Genomic DNA, 23,312 nt, shown 5'->3' on the forward strand with positions numbered 1-23,312 from the left:
GTTATCAGGATCTTGGTGGAGATAATGCAAGTGGCTCAGGGCCCCTACCACCTGAAACTGGCCCAAATCCCAAGGTACAGGAAAAAGAATGCTCGGGAAAAGTCTGTCACCACTGCCTGAGACCTCATAAGGGTACGTATGGAAGGGCTGCTTTCTAAACAGATTAAAATTGGGACTGGAGCTAAAAAGAAGAGTGGCTGGGTGACCTTGTATTGGCAGGGTCAGTGATACCATCAAGGACAGAGGTGGCATCCCCACTGGGATAGATGCCATCAATGCTTCTGAAGTTGGGATTCTTATAAGAAGAGGGTCAAATCAGGGTCAATGTCAGGACAGGGCTACTTGCTCCCCTCTTCAACGTGTCCAGTGTGTTGGGCAGCAGAAGGCACCCTCGCTGGGTCAGCACCTGGAGGCAAAAGAGGTTGGCATCTTATTAAGCAGAAGGAATGATGACCCAGAATTTAAAGCAAGCCCCCTGTGGGTAAGGATATAAACACCTGAAATCCAGAATATAAGATATAAACTTTCTACTAATGACTCATTGGAAGTTAGTGTATGTTCTTTTCTTATCCTTTGATTATTGCTGCATTTTAGCTTCCATATATACTCACTCCTCTTCGTCTTTTAGAAATCATCTTCCCTATCATCTTGTCCTCTTCTAAAATTTCTTTTGTTTCCTATGATGGAATTTGAAAAACACATATACAAATATTTAGTAACAATTTTTCGTCCAGGGGTGAGAAAACCGTTACCTTGCAGTTACATGTCAGTATCACTAGGTGGCACTAGAGTGAACTTCAGTCAAGCCACACTCTCAGTGCTTAGGGTGGGGATGATCTCATCAGACACTTAATCTTCCTTTCAAGTAAAGGCAGTGAACTTCATCTTCAAGTACTGCCTTTTCAAGGCATCCTCCCACCCATTCTTTACCTTAACTCCCAGCCCATTCCTTAGCTTAACAGTCATGAGAGGCCAATATTACATTCATTTTTTTTTTAAGATTGTGTTTATTTATTTGACAGAGAGAGACACAGTGAGAGAGGGAACACAAGCAGGGGGAGTGGGAGAGGGAGAAGCAGGCTTCCCGCGGAGCAGGGAGCCCAACGCGGGGCTCGATCTCAGGACCCTGGGACCATGACCTGAGCCGAAGGCAGACGGCCCAATGACTGAGCCACCCAGGTGCCCAGCCTACTAGATCCACTGTCAGTTGGTGGCATAAGCCGCTCAGAAACCAAGTGTATCCTCTTCTCTTTCTTCACTTGGCCTCAGTACCGGCTTGAGACTCCCGCCCATATTAAGGGCTCAGAGTTTCACCTCCAAGTATCTCTCATTCCCAATCCAGCTCTTACCTCAGGCCCTGTCTATGGCTCTCACCTGCCCTGGGAGGCTGATTCTGTACATCCTGCTGGTATCTTCTGGCAACCTCCTCAGGTGGTGGCTTAAGCGCTCCGCAGCAGAAGCAGCAGCAGCAGCAGCAGCAGCAGCAGGTGAGCAGAGCGCACAGGAGGACCAGCGTCTGAAAGGCAGGGAAGAGTGGCCTCGGCCCAGCATTTCCTCCATATCCCACCCCACAAAATGGGACAACAGAAGCAGCTGCACTGGGAGAGAAGGGTCAGCTGTCCAAGAAGAGGAGGGTCATCCCTCCTTCCTTATTCTTTTTTGTTGTTTTTTTTTTTTAAGATTTATTTATTTATTTATTTATTTATTTATTTATTTATTTATTTGCGAGAGAGCACAGAGGGAGAGGGAGCAGGGAGCCTGACGCGGGCCTCGATTCCAGGACCCTGGGATCATGACCTGAGCCGAAGGCGGACATTTGACCAACTGACACACCAGGCGCCTCCCGCCCCTTCCTTATTCTTAAGGGACTAGGAAGAATTGTATACCTTGAACCAGCAACTATTCATCGTAAAATAGTACGTGACGCCTTCTTCGCCAAAGTGATCATATATATATATTCCCAATGAACCATGCCGGTCGTAGATTTTCCGCTTCTTAGGGTCACTCAGTATGGAGTGGGCTGTGTTGATCTCTTTGAATATTTCTGCTGCTTGAGCGTCCCCTGGATTCTTGTCTGGATGATACTTTAAGGCCAGTTTCCTGCCCAGGCAATACCCAAAAGGACGGTGGGGAGAGGATGGTTGGGAAATGGCCGGGGAAGGAGGGTAGGATGAATGACAGGGATAGGTCTCTAGATGTGAAGAAGGCATGCATGAGTGCAAAGAATGGAGGCAAGCAGCCCAAGTCTAAATTCCTTGCCATGCCACAGTGAAAAGGATGATGACCCCATCCAACCCAAAGTGAAGGCTTGAGGATTTAAAAATGGGTCAGAAAGCAAGGTAGAAAGAGAAGGGTTTAAGGCGGGGCGAATTCCAGGGTTTAGTAGGAGGCTGGGTCTGAACCTGTAAGCCTTTTTGATGTCTTCCGGTGAGGCACCTTTCTTAAGCTCCAGCACGGCATAGAGGGTTGTCCCACTTCTGGACAGCTGGCGGGCTGCTTCGTCCAAATGAGCCATGATCTGGGTCAGAGGAGAAGAAGCATTTGTGAGAACCTCCACAGGGTAGGCCATGGAGAAGTGAACTTACACTGAGGAAACTCACTGCCTTCAGGGGCGAGGCAGGTAAAACGAGTACAAAGGGACAAGTATTTAAGACAACAGTGAGTGGGCTCTGTGACTAGCAGGAGCGTGCAGGTGACCAGAAATGACATCCAAATTTTAAAGAGGAAGTATCTCCTCACATTTCCCAGCGTCCTTCAGCTACGCAGCCCTCCAGACACCCCACATTGTGGAGAGGTGTGAGCAAGAGGAGGTCTAAACCATGGGAGGAGAGTGATTTTATCTGGAACTACTAGTATCTTAGGCAAACAGCCCCGGGCCTGTCCAAGCTCACTGCTGGGTTGGAAAGACCAGGGCAGACCAGTCCTTGATCAGGTTGGGTCAGGAACCGGGGAGATGCACAATTCCCACGGGAGACACAATTCAGACCAAACCCTGAGCCACCTAAGAGAAGTCAGGTGTCCCAAAGCCAGGCCGTAGGGCAGTGCCGCAGCTAGGCCAGAGGCGTTCTTCTTCTCCTTAGCCTCCCCTCCCAAACCTCAGAGATGGGCAGCGGGGAGAGCATCAAGGGATGAAAACCGAAGCGAAAGGGATAGCTTTGGGGGCCGACCGGCCAGGGACCAGAGAGCAGGACCCCAGACAGTGGGAGAGACCTTGGGAGGCTGTGGCCCGTAAGAGCCAAGACAACATGCTCAGGAGGGAATGCTCTGGTTCCCGGATGCCCTCTGACTCCGTGTGGACTCCGCGCCCGGCCTGGTGCTCTACCTTTACCTCAGAGCCGCTCTCCTCACCTGGGCAGGCCTCACACAACCTCCATCTGGGTGTGAAATTTCACACCGCCGGGGGCCAGCGGCCAACTGCGCTTGCGTGCTGCGCCAACACTCCGGGTCGCTTTTTGGCGCCGCCGGAAAATCTGGGAGGTGCGGCTACGTGGGCCCTGGGATTTATTTCGCTCCAGGGCGTAGGGATCAGCCCTGCGCCAGCGGCCCGTGCTACGTTGCCAGCTCTTCCGGTGGGCGTGGCCTGGGACGGGGGTCATCCCTTCTCCCGTGGGAGAGGATCGCCAGTCTTGGTGACCCGCAGGGCTCGTCCACTCACCTAAGGAAACGTGTTGGGCTTGCACGCCGGGGTTGTATGAGAGGTACGGCTCCTGCAAGCCTTTCTCAAGAGGTGTATTACCTTCCCAGTCTTCTTTTGCAGAGTTTAGGGGTCTCCACTTTGTCCTTTTTTTCCCCTTCCACCTGGAAACTCCTACACATCCTTAAAGACCCACCTCGAATGTCCTGGGAACCCTTCCTTCTTTCCCCCAGTTGTTCTCATCTTGCTCTGTCAAAGCATTTATTCTATTATGTTGTAATTATTAGTTTGCACGTTCCCTTAAATGATAAACGATATCTTGAATTTTCCAAAAGTCACTACTGTTCTTCAAAAACTTCATTTAAATACTAGAATATCATAAGCATGCACCATAATGTATTTATATAATCCAGATCAGATACTTGTTTCTAGCCATTTGATAGTGTAATAACCTTATAACGAAAAATCTTACCTATAAATCTTCAAATAAATCTCTTCCCTGCCCCCTTGAGGTGGATTCCTGGAAGTGTATTATTGGGTCAAGGCGAATTTTTTAGAGGCTCTTGATCCATGTTGCTAACTTTCTTCCCAGAAAGATAACAAAAATACCAATTTACAGCCCTACCTGCAGGGCTTGAGAGCACTTATCTCCACCTGGGCTGGCTTCCTGTGATTCCAACAGAAGGCAGTGTTTGCACCACTTATAATTTACCACTTTGTAATGTTGGTTTTCTTTATAGAGGAGCACTCAATAGCTCCCATAGCATGTACTTGAAAGAGCTTTAATAGTTCAATAATATTTCTCTGTTACACCTCGTGTGGCTTTTATCACTCTCTTCCCTTTATGACAGTTATTTGTGCACATTTACATTGCCTTCTGGGTGTTAAGTGGTAAATCAATCCTCCATCCCAAGAAATGTGAGCCATCTGAGTAAACTAAGGAGTCCATGTGCAATAGGCACAATGACTAGTGAATTAGCTAACTTATTTCTGTAGATCTGTGATCACCATAGGGGTGGGGATGAAAAGCTTTGGCATCGACCTCCCAGTTCACAGATTCTGGGTCGGAGGAGTTTATAGGTTAGTCACCTAAAAACAAAGGAGCTGAAGCTGACATTTTTTTCTGTGGTGGTTTGTACTACGATAAATTTCCCAGCTAACTTCCAACTTTCATCACCATCATGGGATGCAGAACTAGCAGAGCAACCCAGGTTGTTTCTTTACTAGCACTGGAAAGACAGAAGAAGGCACTAGAAGTGCAGAACACTTACAATGAATTTCTTACCTCAGTCTACAGGCCCAGCCTGGTCTGGCCCCTGCCTCTCGCTCTAGTCCTGTCAAGCACCACTGTTTTGCTTGCTCGGGTCTCTGCTGCACTGGTTTTCTGTCAGTTCTTTGAAGACACCTGTTCCCTCCCATGTCAAGGGCCTTAGGCCATGCTGCTCCCTCTGCCTGGAGGACTCCTCCTCAGGCTGTCTGCTAGCTGACTTCTCATCCTTCTAGGATCTCAGCTTCATGTCTCCTCAGATAGGCCTTCTAAATTGAGTTCTACTTCTCTCTCTCCAACTCATAACACCCTCACCACGATTTGTGAATAGATGTTTATTTGTGTGTTGATTTGTTTAAGGCTGCCTTCCCCAGTACAAGGTGAACTCTCTGAGGGCAGGGACCTTGTAGCTTTGTTCACCATCTTTCACCTAGTACCTAGAACCGTGTCTGGTTCACAGCAAGTGAATTAATGATTTATTGAATGAGCTACAGCAGAGGGAGCCCTCTGCTGGTCCAACGTAGGCCTGGAGGTTGGGCCCTAGCAAGAATTCCCTAGAGGAACACTTAGCTGGGGAGTTGGCAGATTTGCCCTCCTATGGCCCCGAACAAGAAGAGACATAAGGGGTTAAGAAAAGGCGGTAGGGGAGATAGTAATGGTGATTTGGAGCTCCTTGGTTCTTGTTTGTCTTCGTCTTCTTCCAGTTCCTAACACAGTTCCTGGGATATTGTAGGTGCTCAATGAATGTCGGCTGGTTGAATGAATAAGTAAACGTCGTGTGTCTTCCCAGAGGCACTGTAACCTACTAATCTCCTTTGATTCTCCCAGCAGCCATGAGCGATGGTGTGATCACACCCCTGCTTCATAGAAGTGAGCCCAGAGAAGGAGGGCAAATTAGGTTCTTCTCTGAGAAGAGTTAGTAAACATCTTTCACATCTTGCCAGAGGCTCCAGAATGTTATTACTTCTTATCATTGCCCTCTGACATTCTAATTAATTCTAATCATAGTTCCTGGCTCTTGAAATAACCATTATCTTTAAGTCTTCCAAGGCTCTAGTCTAAATGAACGGACACTGCAGCCAGGAAGCTACAGACATGGAAAGAAGGCAGGCAAGTCGGCCTGGCATCCTTTGGCTAGAGGCTCTCCACTTTGCCTTCACCTAGAAACAGACCCCATCTGGCCCTGTTTCTATGCACACAGTCTCTTCTGACACTCAGCACAGTACTAGGAAGAACACACAAGCCCAAAATCGGAAGCCCTAGGCCTTGGTTTTGACTCTGGCTCTAACGAGCCATGTGATCCTGAACAAGTCACTTAATCTCTGAGGCTCTTTTCCCTCTTCTGTAAAAACCTGTGCCATTCCACAGGGTTGATGTCAAAACTAAATTAGATTTGGTTGTAAGAAAAAAATGGAAAAAAATAACTATGCTAAAGAATGATTTCAGGCCAAAACCTTCTCTAGAATCATTTCCCTCAAGTCACTGATCTTATAGTTTACTATCTCACAGTTTGGTCTCTCCTGGAGAAAATCAAGAAGCATCCCTTATTTACCCACAAACAGCTAAAGTTTTAGTCATATAGCCAGAATACACATATACAGACAGCAGACATTGGCATATTTATACCCAAAATATCATGCTCTTGAGCATATGCAGTGGGAGAGAGAGATCACAATTTGTCATACCCAACCACTAGGTTCTAGAATTGCATAGTTTTCGAGTTGGAAAGGAACTCAGAGGCTTAACTCTCATCTAATGCCTTCGTTGTGTAATTGAGGAAAGTGTGGCCCAGAGAGAAGGAATGACCTGCTCAAAGTCAACCAGTGAGATCCAGACCTAAGTCTTCTAAGTTAAGATTCTATGCTGTGTCTGCTTCTTATACACACCAGCTCCCTTCTCACTTTAAAATTGAGGTCTAGGTGTGCCTGGGTGGCTCAGTCGGTTGGGCATCTGACTCTTGGTTTTGGCAGGTCATGATCTCAGGGTCGTGGGATCTAGCCCCACATTGAGCTCTGTGTTAAGCGGGGAGTCTGCTTGAAGATCCTCTCCCTCTGCTCCTCCCCGACTCATTCAAATCAATCAATCAATCTTTAAAAAAAATAAAGTTGACGTCTAGAGACAGACCAAAGCTGTAATTGATATTTGATATCCACCTCCTTTCATGATGTCAGGTAATGTCCCTCTTTCCCTCCCTCCAGCTGAAGGCGTGCTCACTACCTGTGACAAAACATCACTGGCCCGGTTTGTTTGCCTGTCCTCTCCTGGGCAGACATCTCAGGTGGGAGGTGGAGGGCTTCCAGCCAGAGATGCTGCTGCATACCCCTGTCATCTCTGACCTGCAACCCCAGACTGCAGAGCTAAGGGCAGGCTGACAGGGCACAGCTGTCTCACCTGTAAAATGGAAATAATAGAGTGTACCTCTTAGGATTGTTAGGAGGACTAAATACTTAATTTGAATAGTGCTTGGCACATGGTAAGTGCTATGTTATTGTCATTATCATCATCATCATCATCCTTTCCATCTGGTCACCTCTCAATTTTGTAAAGAGAGAAGTTGCTTTTCCTTTTGTCTCTGGGAAGAAGGAAAACTCAGGATCCTTCCTCTAGGAAGATTTGCAAATTGTCATTAGAATTGTTCCATCCCCTTTCTACATCCTTCTCTCAGCCTCTTAGAACCCCATATCCTTGTTCCCCTACCCAGCACCCTCATGCTGCCCTCTTACTATCCAGAATATCCCTGCCAGTCCTCCCTAAGCAGTTAGAACTCCAAAATTACTTCTCTCACTTCTCCTTTCAATACTTTCTTTTTCTTTTTAAGAGAGAGCACGTGTGCACATGCAAGCGTGAGGTGGGCTGGGGGCGACGCAGGAGCAGAGGGAGAGGGAGAGAGAGAATTTCAAGCAGACTCCATGCTCAACGCCAACCTGAAGCAGGGCTCGATCCCACAACCCTAAGATCATGACCTGAGCCAAAATCAAGAGTCGGACGCTTAACCTACTGAGCCACCCAGGTGTCCATCCTTTCAATATTTTTTTTTTTTAAAGATTTTATTTATTTATTTGAGACAGAGAGAATGAGAGCGAGAGAGAGAGAGCACATGAGAGGGGGGAGGGTCAGAGGGAGAAGCAGACTCCCCGCCGAGCAGGGAGCCCGATGCGGGACTCGATCCCGGGACTCCAGGATCATGACCTGAGCCGAAGGCAGTCGCCCAACCAACTGAGCCACCCAGGCGCCCCATCCTTTCAATATTTCTAATAAAAACTATTACCTCCATAAAATGAGCTCATCCCTAAGGGTTGGTTAGGTGGAAAGCAACCTGATTAAAACACAATAATTCAGGGGCGCCTGGCTGGCTCAGTTGGTGGAACATGCAACTCCTGATCTTGGGTTTGGATGTTCAAGCCCCATGTTGGGTGTAGAGATTACTTAAAATTAATATCTTTAAAAAACAAAAACAAAAAAACCCACTATAATTCAACTTGTAGTGAGAACGACTATTAATAAATACCTCACTCTCCCCATTCTTACTAACACAAAAGGAATAACTGGCGGAATTTCAGGCAGTGTGATTGAATGAAGTAAAAAAGACCAAGCTGTGTTTTGGGGAAGACTTTGGGCCTTAAATAACTCTTCTCTTTTTATGTTCACTTTCACTTCTTTTCATTTCTGTGGCTCTGCATTATTCTGGTTCTCCTACATCTCCAATAAGTTTCCTGCCCGCCCCCTCACCCTTTCTGGCTCCTCTTCTTTCTTTCACCTCCTGACTGTGCATTCTGTATGGTTTGGTCTTTAAGCTTCCGCTTGGGCTCTCTCCTCTCCACTTCAGGGATCCAGTCTACACCCACGGCTTCAGATGTCATAAGTAGGCTTTAGAATCAGTTTAGAGTTATCCACATGCCAGTCTCCCACCGCCTCCAAACCATATTCCCCATACTGTTTGTTCCTCTTGGTTTCTCTATTGATATTAATGTTATGGCTATTTCCAAGGTAATGATGCTCAAAACCCAAACACTACTTGTCTGTGGATTCATTATTTTCCCCCAATTCAGCCCAAAAAGTCTTACTAATTTTTTTTTAATTACTCTTTCATGTGTCCCTTCTTTTCAGCTCCCACCACCTCAAGGCATCCAGTTAAAGGATTTCCATATCATACTGACTGTTGTTCTAGCCTCCTGACTGTTCTCCCTACGGCCAGTCTCATGCTAGATACGGCTACCAGATCAGTGTTTGTAGAGCAGAGCTTCTATCCTTACCACTCCTTTGCCCATGGAATAGAGGATGCAAAACAGCCTTTTAAATCAGGCAGTAAACTCTACAACTTGATACCAACTTAGCCCTCCAAGTGCATTGTCTACTGTTGTCCTAAGGTGACCCTTCCATGACAGACTGGTCTCCCCGCCCCCAAATATTCCTGTTCTTTCTCACCTCTATGCCATTGCTCTTGCACCTTGTGAATTGTCCTTTTTGTTAATCAATTCACTTATTCAACAAATACCTGTTAAACATTGCTATATGCCTAGTATCTTGGATACAATGATAATCAAACTCTTCTTTGTGTTCATAGATTATAGCCTAGTGTGGAGGACAGACATTCATTAATGTCGTGTGGCAGACACTATTCCAGGTGCTGGGGATACAGCAGCTTATTAAACAGACAAAAATGGGGCGCCTGGGTGGCTCAGTTGGTTAGGCGACTGCCTTCGGCTCAGGTCATGATCCTGGAGTCCCGGGATCGAGTCCCGCATCGGGCTCCCTGCTCAGCGGGGAGTCTGCTTCTCCCTCTGACCCTCCTCCCTCTCATGCTCTCTGTCTCTCATTCTCTCTGTCTCAAATAAATAAATAAATAAATAAATAAATAAATAAATAATCTTTAAAAAAAAAAACAGACAAAAATGTCTGCCATCGTGGAGCTTACATTCTGGTGAGAGGAGATAGTATTTTAGGTGGTAATAATGGCTGTGGAGAAACATAAAGCGGGGGATGCAGATAGGGAATCTTTGAGGTGAGATTGCAGTTTTTAAAAGGATAAGCAGAGAGGGCTGGTGAAGGTGATATTTGAGTCAAGACCTAAAGCAGGTCCTCAGGTGAGTCATGAAGACATCTGATAGAGTGCATTGCATGCAGATGAGTAAATGCAAAGGTCCTAGGGTGGAAGCATGCCTGGTGTGTTGTAGGACCTGTACAAAGGCCAGAGGGGCTGGGGACAAAGGTGGGAGTGGTATGGAAAGGAGATCAGAGGGGTCTGTAGGGCTTTGCAGTCCACTGGAAAACCTTTAGCTGGTACTGAGGGACATGGGGAGGTAATGATATCTGGCCTAGTTGCCTAGTCTTTGGATTGAGAATAGATTGTAGGGCAATAAAGGCAGAAGAAGGAAGATAACCAAAGAAGCTACTGCAATAATCAAGAAGACAGATGATGGGGCGCCTGGGTGGCTCAGTTGGTTAAGCGACTGCCTTCGGCTCAGGTCATGATCCTGGAGTCCCGGGATCGAGTCCCGCATCGGGCTCCCTGCTCAGCAGGGAGTCTGCTTCTCCCTCTGACCCTCCCCCCTCTCGTGCTCTCTCTCTTTCATTCTCTCTCTCAAATAAATAAATAAAATCTTTAAAAAAAAAAAAAAAAAAAAAAAAGAAGACAGATGATGGTGCTTGGGACCAAGGTGGGAGCAGGATTTGCTGCCAGATTGGATGCGGGGTAAAAATTGAGGCATCAGGGTGACTCTAAGGTTTCTGGCTTGAGCAAATGAAAGTATAGAGTCACCATGTTCAGACATGGGAGGACAGCTGAAAGAAAAGGTTTGGGACGGGGTAACAATCAGGAGCTCAGTTTTAGACCAGTGAAGCTTGAGATGCCTAGTAGATGTTAAGGAGGTGAGGTCAAGCTGACATTTAGGTGTTTGAGTTTGGAGTTCAAGTTGAGAAATCTGGGGTTCATTGTATAGATGTCGTTTATTCTTTTTTTTTTTTTAATAGAAAATTTCAAACACAAAGATAGAATAGCACAGTGATCCCCTATCTACCCACCATTGAGCTTTAACAACCATTGCTTTCTGCAGTTTCCAGATAGTATTTTAAGCCTTGAGACTGGATGATATCTCCATGGGAGTGAGTGTAGAGAGGTAAGCGAAGAGGGTGACCAAGTCCTGGACCATTCCATTATTAAAGGGTTGAGAAGATGAGGAGGAACCAGCAAAGGAGACTGAGGATAAGCAAGTCAGTGAAGTAGGAGGAAAACCAGATTATGGTATCCTGGAAGCCAAGTGAAGAAACAAGTAATTCCCAAATGATGATGTAATTACAGTATGATAAATGCTGAGGAAGAAAAATAAGTGTGCAATGAGAATGTGTAACATGAGAACTAACCTAGTCTGGGGATCAGGGAAGGCCTCCTGGAGGAGGTGGTATTTCAGCTCCATCCTCCCTCATCCTCTCTATCTCCAATTAAAATCCTGCTTTCTCCATCTTGCTTCCACTCTGACCACCAGCCCCTTTTTTCCTGGGGTGGCTTTAACGAGGACTATGTGTCAGCCACTAGGGGGCCATAGGGACACCATGATGAGAAAGATAATTCCCGCCTTCAGAGAGCTTGTATTCTAGTGAGGAGACAGACAAGCAAACCAGTTTGTTTCAGTGTACTAAGTGCCGCCATCACATAATCACTGTAGGCCTTGAGGGCACATAACTCTGCCTGGTGGGGGAGTCAGAAAGGCTTCCTGGAGGAACACGTGAGTGGAGAATGGAGTGGAAATTGGACCCCCTTGTTACCTCTCCCCATACCCTTCAGCCTGGCTTGGACCTTTCCAGTGTTAACCCGTTGCCTGCGTGCTTGGCCTTCAAATCTTGTCTGAGATCCCTAGCCCGGCCTAAATCCTGACTTCAGGGCTGGGCTTGGCTCTCTCTTTCTCTCCCAATATGAACTGGTCCAGCCTGGGTTCCCTGAAGCCCCCCTTCTGACCTGCTCTGCCACCCTCTGTTCTGGCACTGATCTGTCCTCCTGAGAACTTCCAGAGATTCCTGCTTCCTTCACCCCTTTGGGATTCAAAGTGGCCTAAGGAATCTCCTTAGGGAAAAGTGATACCTGAGGCAGGACAGGACAGACATTAAGAGCATGTGGGTAAATCAGTAACCAAAGCCTGCAGAATAGAAATATCTTGCAATCAAGTTAAAGCCAGGAGGGGAGGAAATGCATCTATCTTGTTCACCAGGAATTTCCAGTTACCCTAACAAAGTGCATGGCAGGAAATAAGTGTTCAGTAAATGTTGAATGAATAGTTCTTACAAGATTTCAGTTCCCTACAGCCAGCTCTAAGCTGCCCTCCTAACTCCTGCCTAATTTTCCTAGCTCCTAACCAGGTGCAAAATGCCTTCCTCAGACCTGGCATTCAAGAGGATCCTTTGCAAAGATTTTCATAGGACCTCTTGATGGCTCTTTGAGAATCAGGTGCAAGCAGTCTGTTTCGCTGCCAGGCTCTTCTTGCATAAAATTCCAAGCACAAGCAACTGTTGGTATTCTCCCCGTTGGTGCCCTCGGCTTCTGGAGCCAGCACGTTCCAAGGCCCGAGGAAGCCGCGGCGGAGGACAGCCCTGTAATCCATCTGCTCCCACACTTCTTTCCCCTCCCGCCTGCTCGCTCCCCGCCCAGTGGCAGGCGGGCATGTGCCGGCGTCTGCGCCCCCTCCCGGGAACCCGGGGCTGCTGTCTGCGCGCTGTGGACCGACTGCCCAGGAAGGGAAATCCCGGAGGAAGCCATTGTTGTTAAGTCCCCTGTTGTCGTCATCGGCTAAGGCGTGCCTAGAAGCCCCTACCCCGCACAGGGCTCCGCGGTTTCTCCCCATTCTCGAGCTCGCCTGCCCGCGCCGCTTCGGGCGAGGCTACAGCGTCCCAGCCCTGGAGTGCGCGGTGGCCTCTCCGCAGCCCAGCTCCAGGGCTCTCAGAATTGGGGAAGCCCCAGGCCCGGTGCGAGCTTCGAAAACCGACGGCGCCTAGCGGGACTTGCCGGGGCCCTGACCTAGGCGGACGGGGCACGAGTTCCACCCCGCTCTACCAAGGACCTACAAGGTGACCTTGGCCGGTGGCTTCCCCTCTCGCTACCTCAGTTTGCACCCCCGCGACCCGAGGAAGGAGCTGAGGCTCCACTCCTCTAGGGGAGGTTGGAGGGAGAGAGGACCCCCACCCTCACTCCCTCGCCCCTCGCCTTGCGTGGGCTTTGGGCTGAGGCTTCTGCGGAGAGTGCCGAATAAAGGCTGGCGCTGGCCCCGGGCGCGGCGTGGGTGGAGACGCGGCGCCGGGGGCTCGCGCAGACCCTTTGGTTCTTCCGTTCCGCACCGTTCCCCAGCGCAGTACGCTCCCTTCGTGCAAGCCGCCCGCAAACCTTGGCAAGGGCCTCACTCTCCCCCGCCTGAGCAGCCAGCCCGCCGCCCAGCTTGCCTAATCCGTTCAAGCCTCACCTCCTCCGCGAAGCTCTCCCGGGTTAACCCCATCTCTTCCAACCACTCTGTCTGGCACGTGCTCCTAGTGTTTGTTTGTTCCGGGTTTTTGGGGGGGGAAGTGTACACGCAGTCGCAATGTTTGGGATAATAACGTTGGGGCGAAGTGTCTGTCCCCGGAACCCCAAATGAAGCACCCCCAGTGTGTTCCTCAGGAAGGGTGCCCGTGGATGGGTTTCTCTCCTGGACTCACCAACCGCTCCCACCCTCCACGCTTCCCCATCCAAGCTCACTTTTCTCCCTCCTCCTCCAGACCCTCCTCCTCACAGAGTGTCACAGCTTGGAGGGCACAATGCAATCCCCACCCCCATTTCCTTCTACAGTGACGGCAGGTGTGAGGGCCAGAGAGCTTCGAGCATTTGAAGGTTTGACTCCGGGCTCAGCCACCCACTTTGCTGTAAGTCACTCCTTCCCCTGGGTTTTAATTAAAATGAGGCAAAATAAGGTAATGCCCAGCCAGGTGCTAGAGGTTCGGAGGTAAAGAATCACCTGCTGACAAGCTGCAGCCTCCCTCCAAGAACAGTGGGCTTGTGACCAGAGATGTGGCATCACTCCTTCCTCCTCTCGTTGCCCCAGCCTGTGGCGCGCGCTGTCTTCAGTCGCCAGTGCGGTGCCCTGAACTGGAGAGGGAAAGAAGATGATGTTCCAGTCCCAGCGTTTTATTCACCGGCTGCCTGACCCTAGACGCTTCTTCCTCTGGAACTCAGTTTACTCATCCGAAAAATAGGGATAGTAATGGATTGGAGGAGAACAGGAAGCTTTTGTCACCCAAACTCTCTATAAAAATAAATGATAATGAGCGGTACAGTGCTTGGCAGCAGATTTTGCATGCAAATTCCGACCCCACATCCTCCACAGAGGGGTTTCTGGCCGGGGTCCCTGGAGTTCTCCCGGATGTGTCACTGCTCACCCCACACTCTTTCTGGTTCTCTCGAGCTAGGTAATGGACCCACACCTGTTTCTGCCTCCGTGTGGGGGGCTGGACGACACCCCCCACGCCGTGCAGACTTGCAAAGGGAGGTGTTCCTTGGGGGAAGGTTGGTCGGGAGGTGCCGAGGCTTGAGGAGCTTGGCTTGGAACCCGCGGGCGGGACTTGGGTGGGGGCGGGGCTGTGGAGATTAGGCGTTCTCTAGAACCCTGCGGCGGCGCAGAGGGCTCCGGTCGCCCCCACCTGGCTCTGGCACTGGGAAATGGGGCTTTGGTTATGGGGGCGGGGCTCCGGGGCGGGGCTTAGGCGTGGGGGAGAGGCCCGGGGACCTGGAGGCGGGGCTTGGGGAGCTCGCCCCACACGGGGCGGGGCTCCAAAGGCCGCGGGATCTGCAGTTCGGACTCCCCGCGCCACAGTCGCTGCAGTTCGCTCGACTCTGGTGGCCCCGCGGCCCTGCGGGGAGTCCGGGGGTCGGCTGGCCGCTCGGACTTGGTGCAGGGCCGGCCCCGCCTCTCCCTTCCTCGGTGGGGCCTAGACGGTCGGGGCCGCGGTGACATGGAGCCCTCTCCTGCCACGGGGGGATCGGAGACCACTCGCCTGGTGAGCCCCCGAGACCGCGGCGGCGCCGGTGGCGGCCTGCGCTTGAAGAGGTAGGACAGACCTGGGCCGGCCCTCAGCCCGGGGGCGCCACCCTCCTGCCATCCGTCCATTTCGTTGTCTCCCCCGGCGTGGCCCCGGCTGGCCGCCCCAGCGCACCGCAACTCCCTCGGCTTCGCGGCGCCCGGCTCTGTCCTCTCCGGCCACCCCGCCAGAACCACCCCCACCCCCGACCCTCCCAGCAGTCCGCTATGCCTCCTCCCGGCCACGCTCTTTTTCTCGGTCCCGCAAAACGGCTCCCCGGCCGGTCCCCCAAGCCTCCGGACCCCTCTGCCGCCCTCGCCGCACCCGACTTCCCCGTGAGCAACTGCCCCTCCGTCGGACCGGAGTCCACGCCAGGTGCCCCGAAGTCTGCATTGCTCCAGCGCCCTGGCGTTGGGAGCATCTCGCCGCCCAGGCTTCGGAGCCCCCGCTGCAGGCCCCTGGCCCTTCCCTCTGTGCGCGCGGGCTCGGGGCGCCCCCTCCAGCCACAGCCAGCTGTGCGCACCCAGGCCGAAGATGGGCCCGGGCTCCACGGCGGTTCTTCCGGGGCCCTGGGGGACGGCGGCCGCTGGGAAGCGAGGGGGTGGCAGGGAAGGAGCAGGTGCGGTCTGGGCGGCAGGGGGTATTCCCGGCTCCGCACAGACGGGGCCGGGGGCGGCGAGGTGTGAAATGAGGCGCGCGGAGCCGCCGGGACAGCGGGCCGGGGGCGGCCGGAGAACCTCCTCCGCGTCCCGCCGGCCTCCCGCGCCCGGCGCCCGCCAGCTCTGTCCGCCTTGTCCCTCGGAGCGGCCGTGCCAGGCCCATCCTGGCCACCTCCGCTGGCCATTTTGTCTGCTGGCTGACCGTCCGTTTGTCTCGGAAATTTGACAGGCTCTCTGGCTTTTTCTCTTCGGCTTTTTCTCTTTCTTCATTTATCCCAATCGTTTTGTTTCCCTCCGAGCACCTTTCCCTTTGTCTCTGATGTGGTGCCTCTGTGTGTTTCTCGCTCTTTCTCTGGGTGGGGGCCGTAAACCTGGGTGGGTGGGGAAGTGGAACAGAAGGGAGGACAGACTTCCCGTCTGACTCCTTCCTGCAGGGGACTGCAGACGTGGGCAGCTGTGGAGGCTCCAGCCGAGGCAGGGGCATCTCTTCACAGATCCGTTTGACTCTGCTTCAGGCCGCGGTCTCCTCCGCACAGTTCCCCTCTACCCCACTCAATATTACTTGTTGTTTGTTGGGGGTTTCAGAGGGCCAGGGAGAGAAAACTGCTTCTCCTTCTCTCTAAACAGCATGTAGCCCCCCACCCACATATACACCCACCCACACCAACAATGAGCCTTCTTTTTTTTTTTAATGTATTTTTTAAGAAGTAGGCTCCACGCCCAACGTGGAGCTTGAACTCATGACCCTAAGATTAAGAGTCGCATGCTCTACCAACTGAGCCAGCCAGGCACCCCAACAATGAGGCTTCTTTAGTGCCCAATTCATGCAGAACAAAAGGGAGCAGACTGTTGATGGGTGGCTACCTTGATGACTGGGTACTCTATGCCTTACAAAAAAGGCATCTTGCCCATTGCCCCAAAGCCACGCAGCCTCTGCTTGCTATCCAGACCCGCATCTCTGACTCCCAGCTCATTTTCATTCTCATATGACCATTAGTCACCAAATCCTGCAGTATTTTCTGAAAGAGGCTCTTCCCTAACCTACCTGCCCCTCCTTTAAAATTCGGTGCAGGGAATCTGTGGCCTGCTCTATTCTGGACCCTTCCATCTCCTCTCCTCTCCCTCTCCCAGACTAATATACATCAGCAAGGTCATCTCAGGGCTGGGGAAAGATATGTGAAATCAATCAGTGTATCTCCCTTGATGTTCCTTTGAGCCCTCGTTTTCCTCCTCAGCCCTTGCCCTGGCTCCTGACACTTAAAACTCCTAGCCACTTATCTTGTCATTGACATCCCATGTGTCTGGAGCCCCCTTCTTCACCTAGGTCTCATGTTAAACATCTCTTCCTCTGTGAAGTTGTCCTCACCCTCATCCCAGGTGGTCACTCCCTCCCTGGTGCTCCAAAGTCCTTCATTCATAATCCTCCTGGCCCCAGCCTCTCCTTGCCTAGTAAGTCATTTGTGACACATCTGTCTCTCCCACTAGACTGGGTTTCCATGCCTGCCACCTGAGTCCCGGGCACCCGACTATGTGTGTATCTAACTGAAGAATGAGGATGGGTTTCAAAGCCACCCTCATCTCTCTGTCTCCTCTGCAAACACACCCAGCATCTCATCATACACATTGAGATTCTAAGTCTTGGAAGAAAATTCCAAGAAATTAATCTACCTGCCAGCACTCGGATCTTCCCTACAAGCACCAAATTTGTCCCCACCTCCCTCACACCTCAATTCACCCACTTGGCAGAGCTTTTCTCAGCCAGAAGGCCCCAGGCCTCCCTCCTCACTTTACTGCTGTGACCATGTTTCTATCTGGAGCCTCTGATTCACTCATGGGTATTCTTGTCACACCTCCATGAGTATTTCTACGACTGTATTTTCTATTTAGGTCTTTTGTTCTATGGAAGGTTCTGGCCTTGCTGGGGTTCAGGTTGGGTAGTTGTGGGGGTGAGAATTGGGCCAGCATGAACCTAAAACTTAGCCTGAGTTCCATCTCTGGCATCCCAGGTGAGGCTCCAGCCCCGTTCATTTATCAAAGGAGGCTTATGGCACCGCACAGTTAAGGTGGTCTCCGCTGGGTGCTTCTGATCGGGCCGGAGTCCAGCTAACATGTGGCAACCTTCAAACCCAGTGCTCCTACCACTGCCTCCCCAGCCACAGCAGTCTGCACTTCATCCTCCCCATGACAACCCCAGCTCTGGGATCTGGGACCTCAGACTTTTTGGGTCCCACCGTTCCACTCCTCTCTTAAATGGCCACGTTTCAGCTGCATGTCTAGATAGGGAAGGGGAAGGATCTGGAGTGGAGGCACTGGGAGGTGGATCTCGGAGGGAGGCCCTAAGGCCAGGATCATGTGCTCATCCTTTGACACCACCTTGCCTTCATATTGCCTCTGCCTGGCATGTTCACCCTGTCTTTACCCAAACCCTCCCCATCCTTCAAGGCCCTTCTCATGACGCCCCCTTCAGTTTCCCTGACTTCACTCCAGTTCATCTTCTCCAAGCCCCGAAAGCACTTTGTTTTATGGCAATAGCTACTTTCTTGCTACAGAGCATAGCACCTAGGTACACCTTTGTCTTGTCCACCGAAAGCTCCCAGAGGTCAGCAAGATCCTGCTCATTTTGTGCTCCTTATGGTGCCTATCCGTGCATTATGGTGGAACCTACTCTCTACCATGAACTAGCTATGTGGCCCCCCTATGTCCTCTCCCTCTCTGAGCCTCATACTTGTAATTTCTGTAAAAAGCATTAGACTAGACCATCTCTACGGTGCTTTCCAGCTGCGAAATGCTATGGCTCTGTGTATGAAAGGAAAGGGAGGCTGGGGTCTGAGCTGTCTGTTTAGCCCCCATCTCTCACGTGGCCCTCTGTTCCCGAGGCTCCCAGCTTTGACCGGGCCTTGGGACGGGCAGAGCGAGTGTTGGGCCACGGCGGACAAAGCCCGTCTAGCGGAACGGAGGACCTGGGAGCGAGGAACAGGTCAGCCTGCGGCCCAGCCCCAGGTTGAATGGCGCTGCCTGCCCCAGTCTCTTCACAGAGCCCTCGGAGCCCCTCCCCGAGGAACCCAAACCTGTGGAGATGCCCTTCCACCATTGCCACAGGGACCCCCTGCCACAGCCGGGCCTCACCCCTGAGAGGCTGCAGGCGCAGAGACAGCTCTGTGCTGCTTGTGCCGTGTGCTGTGTTTTCATGGCTGGGGAGGTGGTCGGTAAGTCAGAGAGCGGCTCCGCCAACCCCATCCTCTCGACCCCTGCCTAAGCCACTCTCCACCCAGAGTCCCAGCAGTGTTCCCGGAGGGGGGCGGGGGCAGAGATGCTGAGAAGGGGATGCCTGCAGTGGGGACGTGGGTGCCTAGGACTCAGGAAGTGGGAGAGGGTGGGGGATAGAAGCAGGGGGAATTCAGGGCCACGTCTGGGGCCGAGGGCCGGGGCTGGCTTCTCAGCATTAGCTAGACTTTTACAAGTCCTATATTTCTTGACATTAAAATGTGTCATTATAGAAAATCTAGAAAATGTGGATGAGTGAAAAGAAGCCGATAAACCCCCCCTATAGTCCCATCACCAGGGAAGAACGCAGTTCACATTTGGGTGCAGGTCCCCCCAGCCTCCTTCCCGGCTTCTACACACGCCGCGGTGCTCGCTACTTCCCAACTGGACCCAGACTGCTCACTGCTTTATGCTTGCAGGGGGCTATTTGGCGCACAGCCTGGCCATTATGACCGATGCAGCCCACCTGCTGGCGGATGTGGGCAGCATGATAGGCAGCCTCTTCTCTCTTTGGCTCTCTACCCGTCCAGCCACCCGCACCATGACCTTTGGCTGGCACCGCTCAGGTAAGGCCTTGTGTGGCCCTGTGAGCCTCTAATCTTACCAGAAGGTACCTCCTAGGGTCCCGGGCAGGTGTCTGATAGCTTGTCTCCCCCTGCAGAGACTCTGGGGGCTTTGGCCTCTGTGGTCTCCCTCTGGATGGTCACTGGCATCCTCCTGTACCTGGCCTTCATCCGCCTGCTGCACAGCGACTACCACATCGAGGGGGGTGCCATGCTGCTGACTGCCAGCATCGCAGTCTGCGCCAACCTGCTGTACGTTCCGGTGGAGCAGGCACCATGCGGGACTCAGGGCGAGGGGGGCTTCTCCAGGGTGGGAGAGCCGGCTCTCTCCCCGCGCGACAGGCACGCACACGCACACACAGTTCTCACCCGTCGCCTGCCCTAGGGCCGCCTGAGGACAGACGGGGGAGAGAGCCGGAATCCAGAGTCAGCAGACATTTACCGAGGGCCTACTGTGTACCAGCCACCCTGCCGGGGGCTTTCATCAGCACTGTCTCATTTGAGGCCCCCAACCACCCCCGTGAGGTAGACAGGATCGGCCCTAGTATACAGTTAAGGACACGGGACCCGAGAGGAGGCCAGGTGACTTGCTCAGGTGTAAGTAGCAGGGTCAGGATCTGGATCCATGTCTCCAGCACCAAGTACGGTATTTAACCCCCCAGGCTGCACGAGTTGTGTCCCTTGGCCAATGTCGTCTTCCTCCTGGGGCTGGGAAAGTAGGGAGAAAATAGGTGGAGAAAGGGCTGCTGGCGAGGTGAGGTGGAGAGATGTGGAAAGAGGTCAGACGAGGCCGGGAACAGGCCACCGGGGCTGAGCTGCTCTGCTTCCCCCTCAGAATGGCGTTTGTGCTGCACCAGGCCGGGCCCCCGCACAGCCATGGGTCTAGGGGGGCGGAGTATGCACCGCTGGAGGAGGGGCCGGGGGAGCCCCTGCCCCTTGGGAACACCAGCGTCCGGGCAGCCTTTGTGCATGTGCTGGGGGACCTCCTGCAGAGCCTTGGGGTACTGGCTGCCTCTGTCCTCATCTACTTCAAGGTACTGTGCACGCAGGCCTGCCCCAGGCTTCCTCCCCCAGCTCCACACCCCGGCCCCCTCCTTGCACCCTCGGCCTCCCTCCCCGCCTCCAGCTCCCAGCTCCCCAGAACTCCCTGGGGCATGGTCCCATTCCCCTCAGCAGGGCTCCCAGGAGCCTCTCAGGTCCTGTTTGTCCCAGACACCCCTAGGTCTTCCTCTGGAGGGTTCCTGTTTCCTGGGCTTAGAGGTCTCTTTCTTTACAGCCTCAGTACAAGGCAGCAGACCCCATCAGCACCTTCCTCTTCTCCATCTGTGCCCTTGGATCCACGGCTCCCACCCTCCGAGATGTTCTTCGTGTCCTCATGGAAGGTAAATCAGATGCCACTTCTCCCCACCCGGGGCCCTCTCTGACCTCACTCCAGCTCAGAGCCACCTCTTTTCTCTCAAGAGAGTGTCGGGAGAAGGCCTGGGCCCTGGGGCCTATTGCTGGAAGGAGATTCAGGCACAGGGTGAATTGTGGAGTTTAATGCTGAGCAGTTACAGGATGGGGGAGGTGGAGTCTGGTGAGGGGCTGCCCTTGGGCAGGAGCGGCCTTGGTAGTAAGGCGTGGCTGGTGCTGCTTGCAGGATCCCCCCGAAGTGTGGGGTTTGAGCCCGTGCGGGACACACTGTTGTCAGTGCCAGGAGTCCGGGCAATTCATGAGCTGCACCTGTGGTCCCTTACGCTTACTTACCATGTTGCCTCCGCACACCTGGCCATTGGTGAGTCCACACTGGCCCTAGCCAGTTACCTCCTAGAAATGTTTTCCCCCCACCCCCGCCCCCACCCCCCCTTCCAAACCTAGGAAGATAGACTGAATTGCTGGGATTGCAATTCCAGCTCTCTTTCTTGATCTGTCTCTGACACACATGTGCGTGTTGGAGACAAGGCACCCTGGACAGGGTGTTCTGGTGGGGGTGGGGATCGCCCTCTCTGAAGTAGTGCAGAGGACCAGCAACCCTTTAAAAGATCACTAGTACCAACAGGTCGAGCAACGGGGCACAGTTAGGTAAGTGGTGACCGTGACGTATGACGGAACTATTCAGACTGATGATGATGAACACTGTGTGGCAATTAGGAAAAATGTTTATGGTATAATGCTAAGAGAAAAAAGCTGAATGTAAAATTATATCTACATTATGATTCAACTATTAAAAATATATATGGTGACTCACAAGCTGACAAAGGATTTTTGAGTTTCTTCCAGATGCAAGAAGCAATCAGAGACATGCAATTTGGATGCCAAAAATATTATACTTTGTGGGATAGTTGATGGTAACTCTAGAGGGACAATGGGAGAAAATATTTAACATCTGGATTGTCTTGGAGAATCGGGTGCTGTGGCTGCTGAAACATACAGCTGTATATGGATAGTCAAAGAGCAGAAGAGAATAGAAAAATAAGAATAGTCTGGCGTGTTAGCGTGGTGGCGTGGTTGATTAGGGGGTGAGTCTCTCCAACCTTTTCTTTGGCACTTTATGCTGTTCATACAATACAGAAAGAAAATAAAGCTCCTCACTCAAGCCTGGCTTTAATGCTGTGCAAGCCATAGGGTCCCCATGCACCGGTCCTTATCTTGGCCCCTGCCTGGTTCCCAACTCCCCTGGGAACCTGCTGCCTCTTATCACTCTCCCACAGACTCCACGGCTGACCCTGAAGCTGTCCTGGCTGAAGCCACAGCCCAGCTCCACTCCCGGTTTGGATTCTCCAGCTGCACCCTGCAGGTTGAGCAGTACCAGCCCGAGATGGCCCAGTGCCTGCGCTGCCGGGACCCCCCCCAAGCCTGAGCCGAGGCCCCACCCTCACCCCACTGCCAGGCCCTGGCTCAGGCCCGGACTCTCAGTACCTGCCTCCCCGCTCTTGCAGAAGGGACAGAGCTGGACCCGTACCCCTTCCTCTCTCCCTCCTTCCACCTGCCCACTCCCTGGCCCCCAGCCCCGGTGGGCAAGACCAAAGTGTGGGGGGTGTTGGGGGAGGCAGGGTTAAGGCTGAACGGGAATCAGTCGGTGGGGCTGTGTAGAAGTCCCTTGGTCCCCCCTCCCTGTGGTTTGGGGAGCACAAGCGTCCTTTCCAAGCAGTTCATTTGTCTGTGTGGCAGGCTGGCTGTCTGGCTGGGGGCATCTGCCTGTCTGTGTGCTGTTGGTGTGCCTATGCCTGGGGGAGGTCAGCAGGGGCCCCCTCCCCACATGGCCCTCGCTCTGTCTATGCAGGAGCCCCAAGGCCCGCACTTCGTGTGTTCGAGCCCTGTGGTTTTGTCTCAGCGTGTGTGTGTGTGTGTGTGTGTGTGTGTGTGTGTGTTTCTTGGTGCTGTGGCCCGTGTGTCTCTGTGCCTATGTGGCTGTGCTATGGTCTGAGTCTGCACCATCCATGCGTCCTTTTCGGGGTCTGTCTGTCCATGCCTCTGTTGGTGCTGTGCCCTCGGCTATCCCAGAGAGAGGGAGGACGACTCCGCCGCAGCTCCGCCAATAAACTTGTGTCTAACTGCAGCTTTCAGTCCCTGTACTGACTCCTCAGGAGGGGGACAGAGTCCCGCAGCCAGAGTGACCTTCCACAGCCCTCCTACCTCCTACCCAGCCCCTCCACCTTCTCTACCCTCCAGTATCCATTCCCATGTGGGCCAAAACCCACCAGTCCCTTTATTCCCGTCCCCTACTCCACAGCCTGGGTCTCTGGCTCAGGGAGAGCTCCCACATGCCCTGGGCTTGGTTGCAGGAGAAAGTTGGAAGGCAAGGAGCCAAGGGATCCTGGAGAGTCATTCCTAGAGACTCCTGCAGGCCATCGTGGCCTCGGGCTGGTCAGAGGGAAGCCTAGTCCCGTTGGGGGAGAGCGGTTGCACCACAT

At 52.5% G+C, this 23,312-nt stretch overlaps 2 protein-coding genes and 1 long non-coding RNA gene across 5 annotated transcripts; 2 read left to right on the top strand and 1 right to left on the bottom strand.

Annotated features, from left to right (window-relative positions):
- Positions 1-318: 318 nt before the first annotated feature.
- Positions 319-14,466, bottom strand: DNAJC5G (DnaJ heat shock protein family (Hsp40) member C5 gamma). 2 transcript variants are annotated; one of them, XM_031039502.2, is made up of 7 exons: positions 14,340-14,466; positions 13,874-14,004; positions 2,403-2,518; positions 1,887-2,100; positions 1,375-1,516; positions 612-677; positions 319-406 (listed from the first exon to the last, which is right to left on the bottom strand). In XM_031039502.2, the coding sequence occupies exons 2-6, from the start codon at positions 13,931-13,933 to the stop codon at positions 625-627; spliced, it is 585 nt and encodes a 194-aa protein (XP_030895362.1). In that variant the 5' UTR covers positions 13,934-14,004; positions 14,340-14,466; the 3' UTR covers positions 319-406; positions 612-624. The 2 variants fall into 2 exon arrangements, with proteins under 2 accessions (XP_030895362.1, XP_081653164.1); XM_081797038.1 differs by lacking the exons at positions 13,874-14,004; positions 14,340-14,466 and adding an exon at positions 3,349-3,837.
- Positions 12,612-14,181, top strand: LOC115944387 (uncharacterized). The gene is made up of 3 exons (XR_004078943.2): positions 12,612-12,956; positions 13,708-13,781; positions 13,961-14,181. It is a non-coding gene; the product is annotated as an uncharacterized LOC115944387 (long non-coding RNA).
- A 193-nt stretch (positions 14,467-14,659) lies between the features above and the next one.
- SLC30A3 (solute carrier family 30 member 3) lies at positions 14,660-22,957 on the top strand. Of its 2 annotated transcripts, XM_006743655.3 has the most exons (8): positions 14,661-14,962; positions 18,617-18,798; positions 19,276-19,422; positions 19,518-19,671; positions 20,255-20,453; positions 20,696-20,801; positions 21,059-21,193; positions 22,110-22,957. In XM_006743655.3, exons 1-8 carry the CDS (start codon positions 14,868-14,870, stop codon positions 22,256-22,258), a joined length of 1,167 nt encoding a protein of 388 aa, XP_006743718.1. In that variant the 5' UTR covers positions 14,661-14,867; the 3' UTR covers positions 22,259-22,957. The 2 variants fall into 2 exon arrangements, with proteins under 2 accessions (XP_030895355.1, XP_006743718.1); XM_031039495.2 differs by lacking the exon at positions 21,059-21,193 and having other exon boundaries at positions 14,660-14,962.
- Positions 22,958-23,312: the final 355 nt, after the last annotated feature.

The sequence above is a fragment of the Leptonychotes weddellii genome, chromosome 10 (assembly GCF_054177405.1).
Source record: "Leptonychotes weddellii isolate Sample4059 chromosome 10, ASM5417740v2, whole genome shotgun sequence".
Taxonomy (NCBI): domain Eukaryota; kingdom Metazoa; phylum Chordata; class Mammalia; order Carnivora; family Phocidae; genus Leptonychotes; species Leptonychotes weddellii.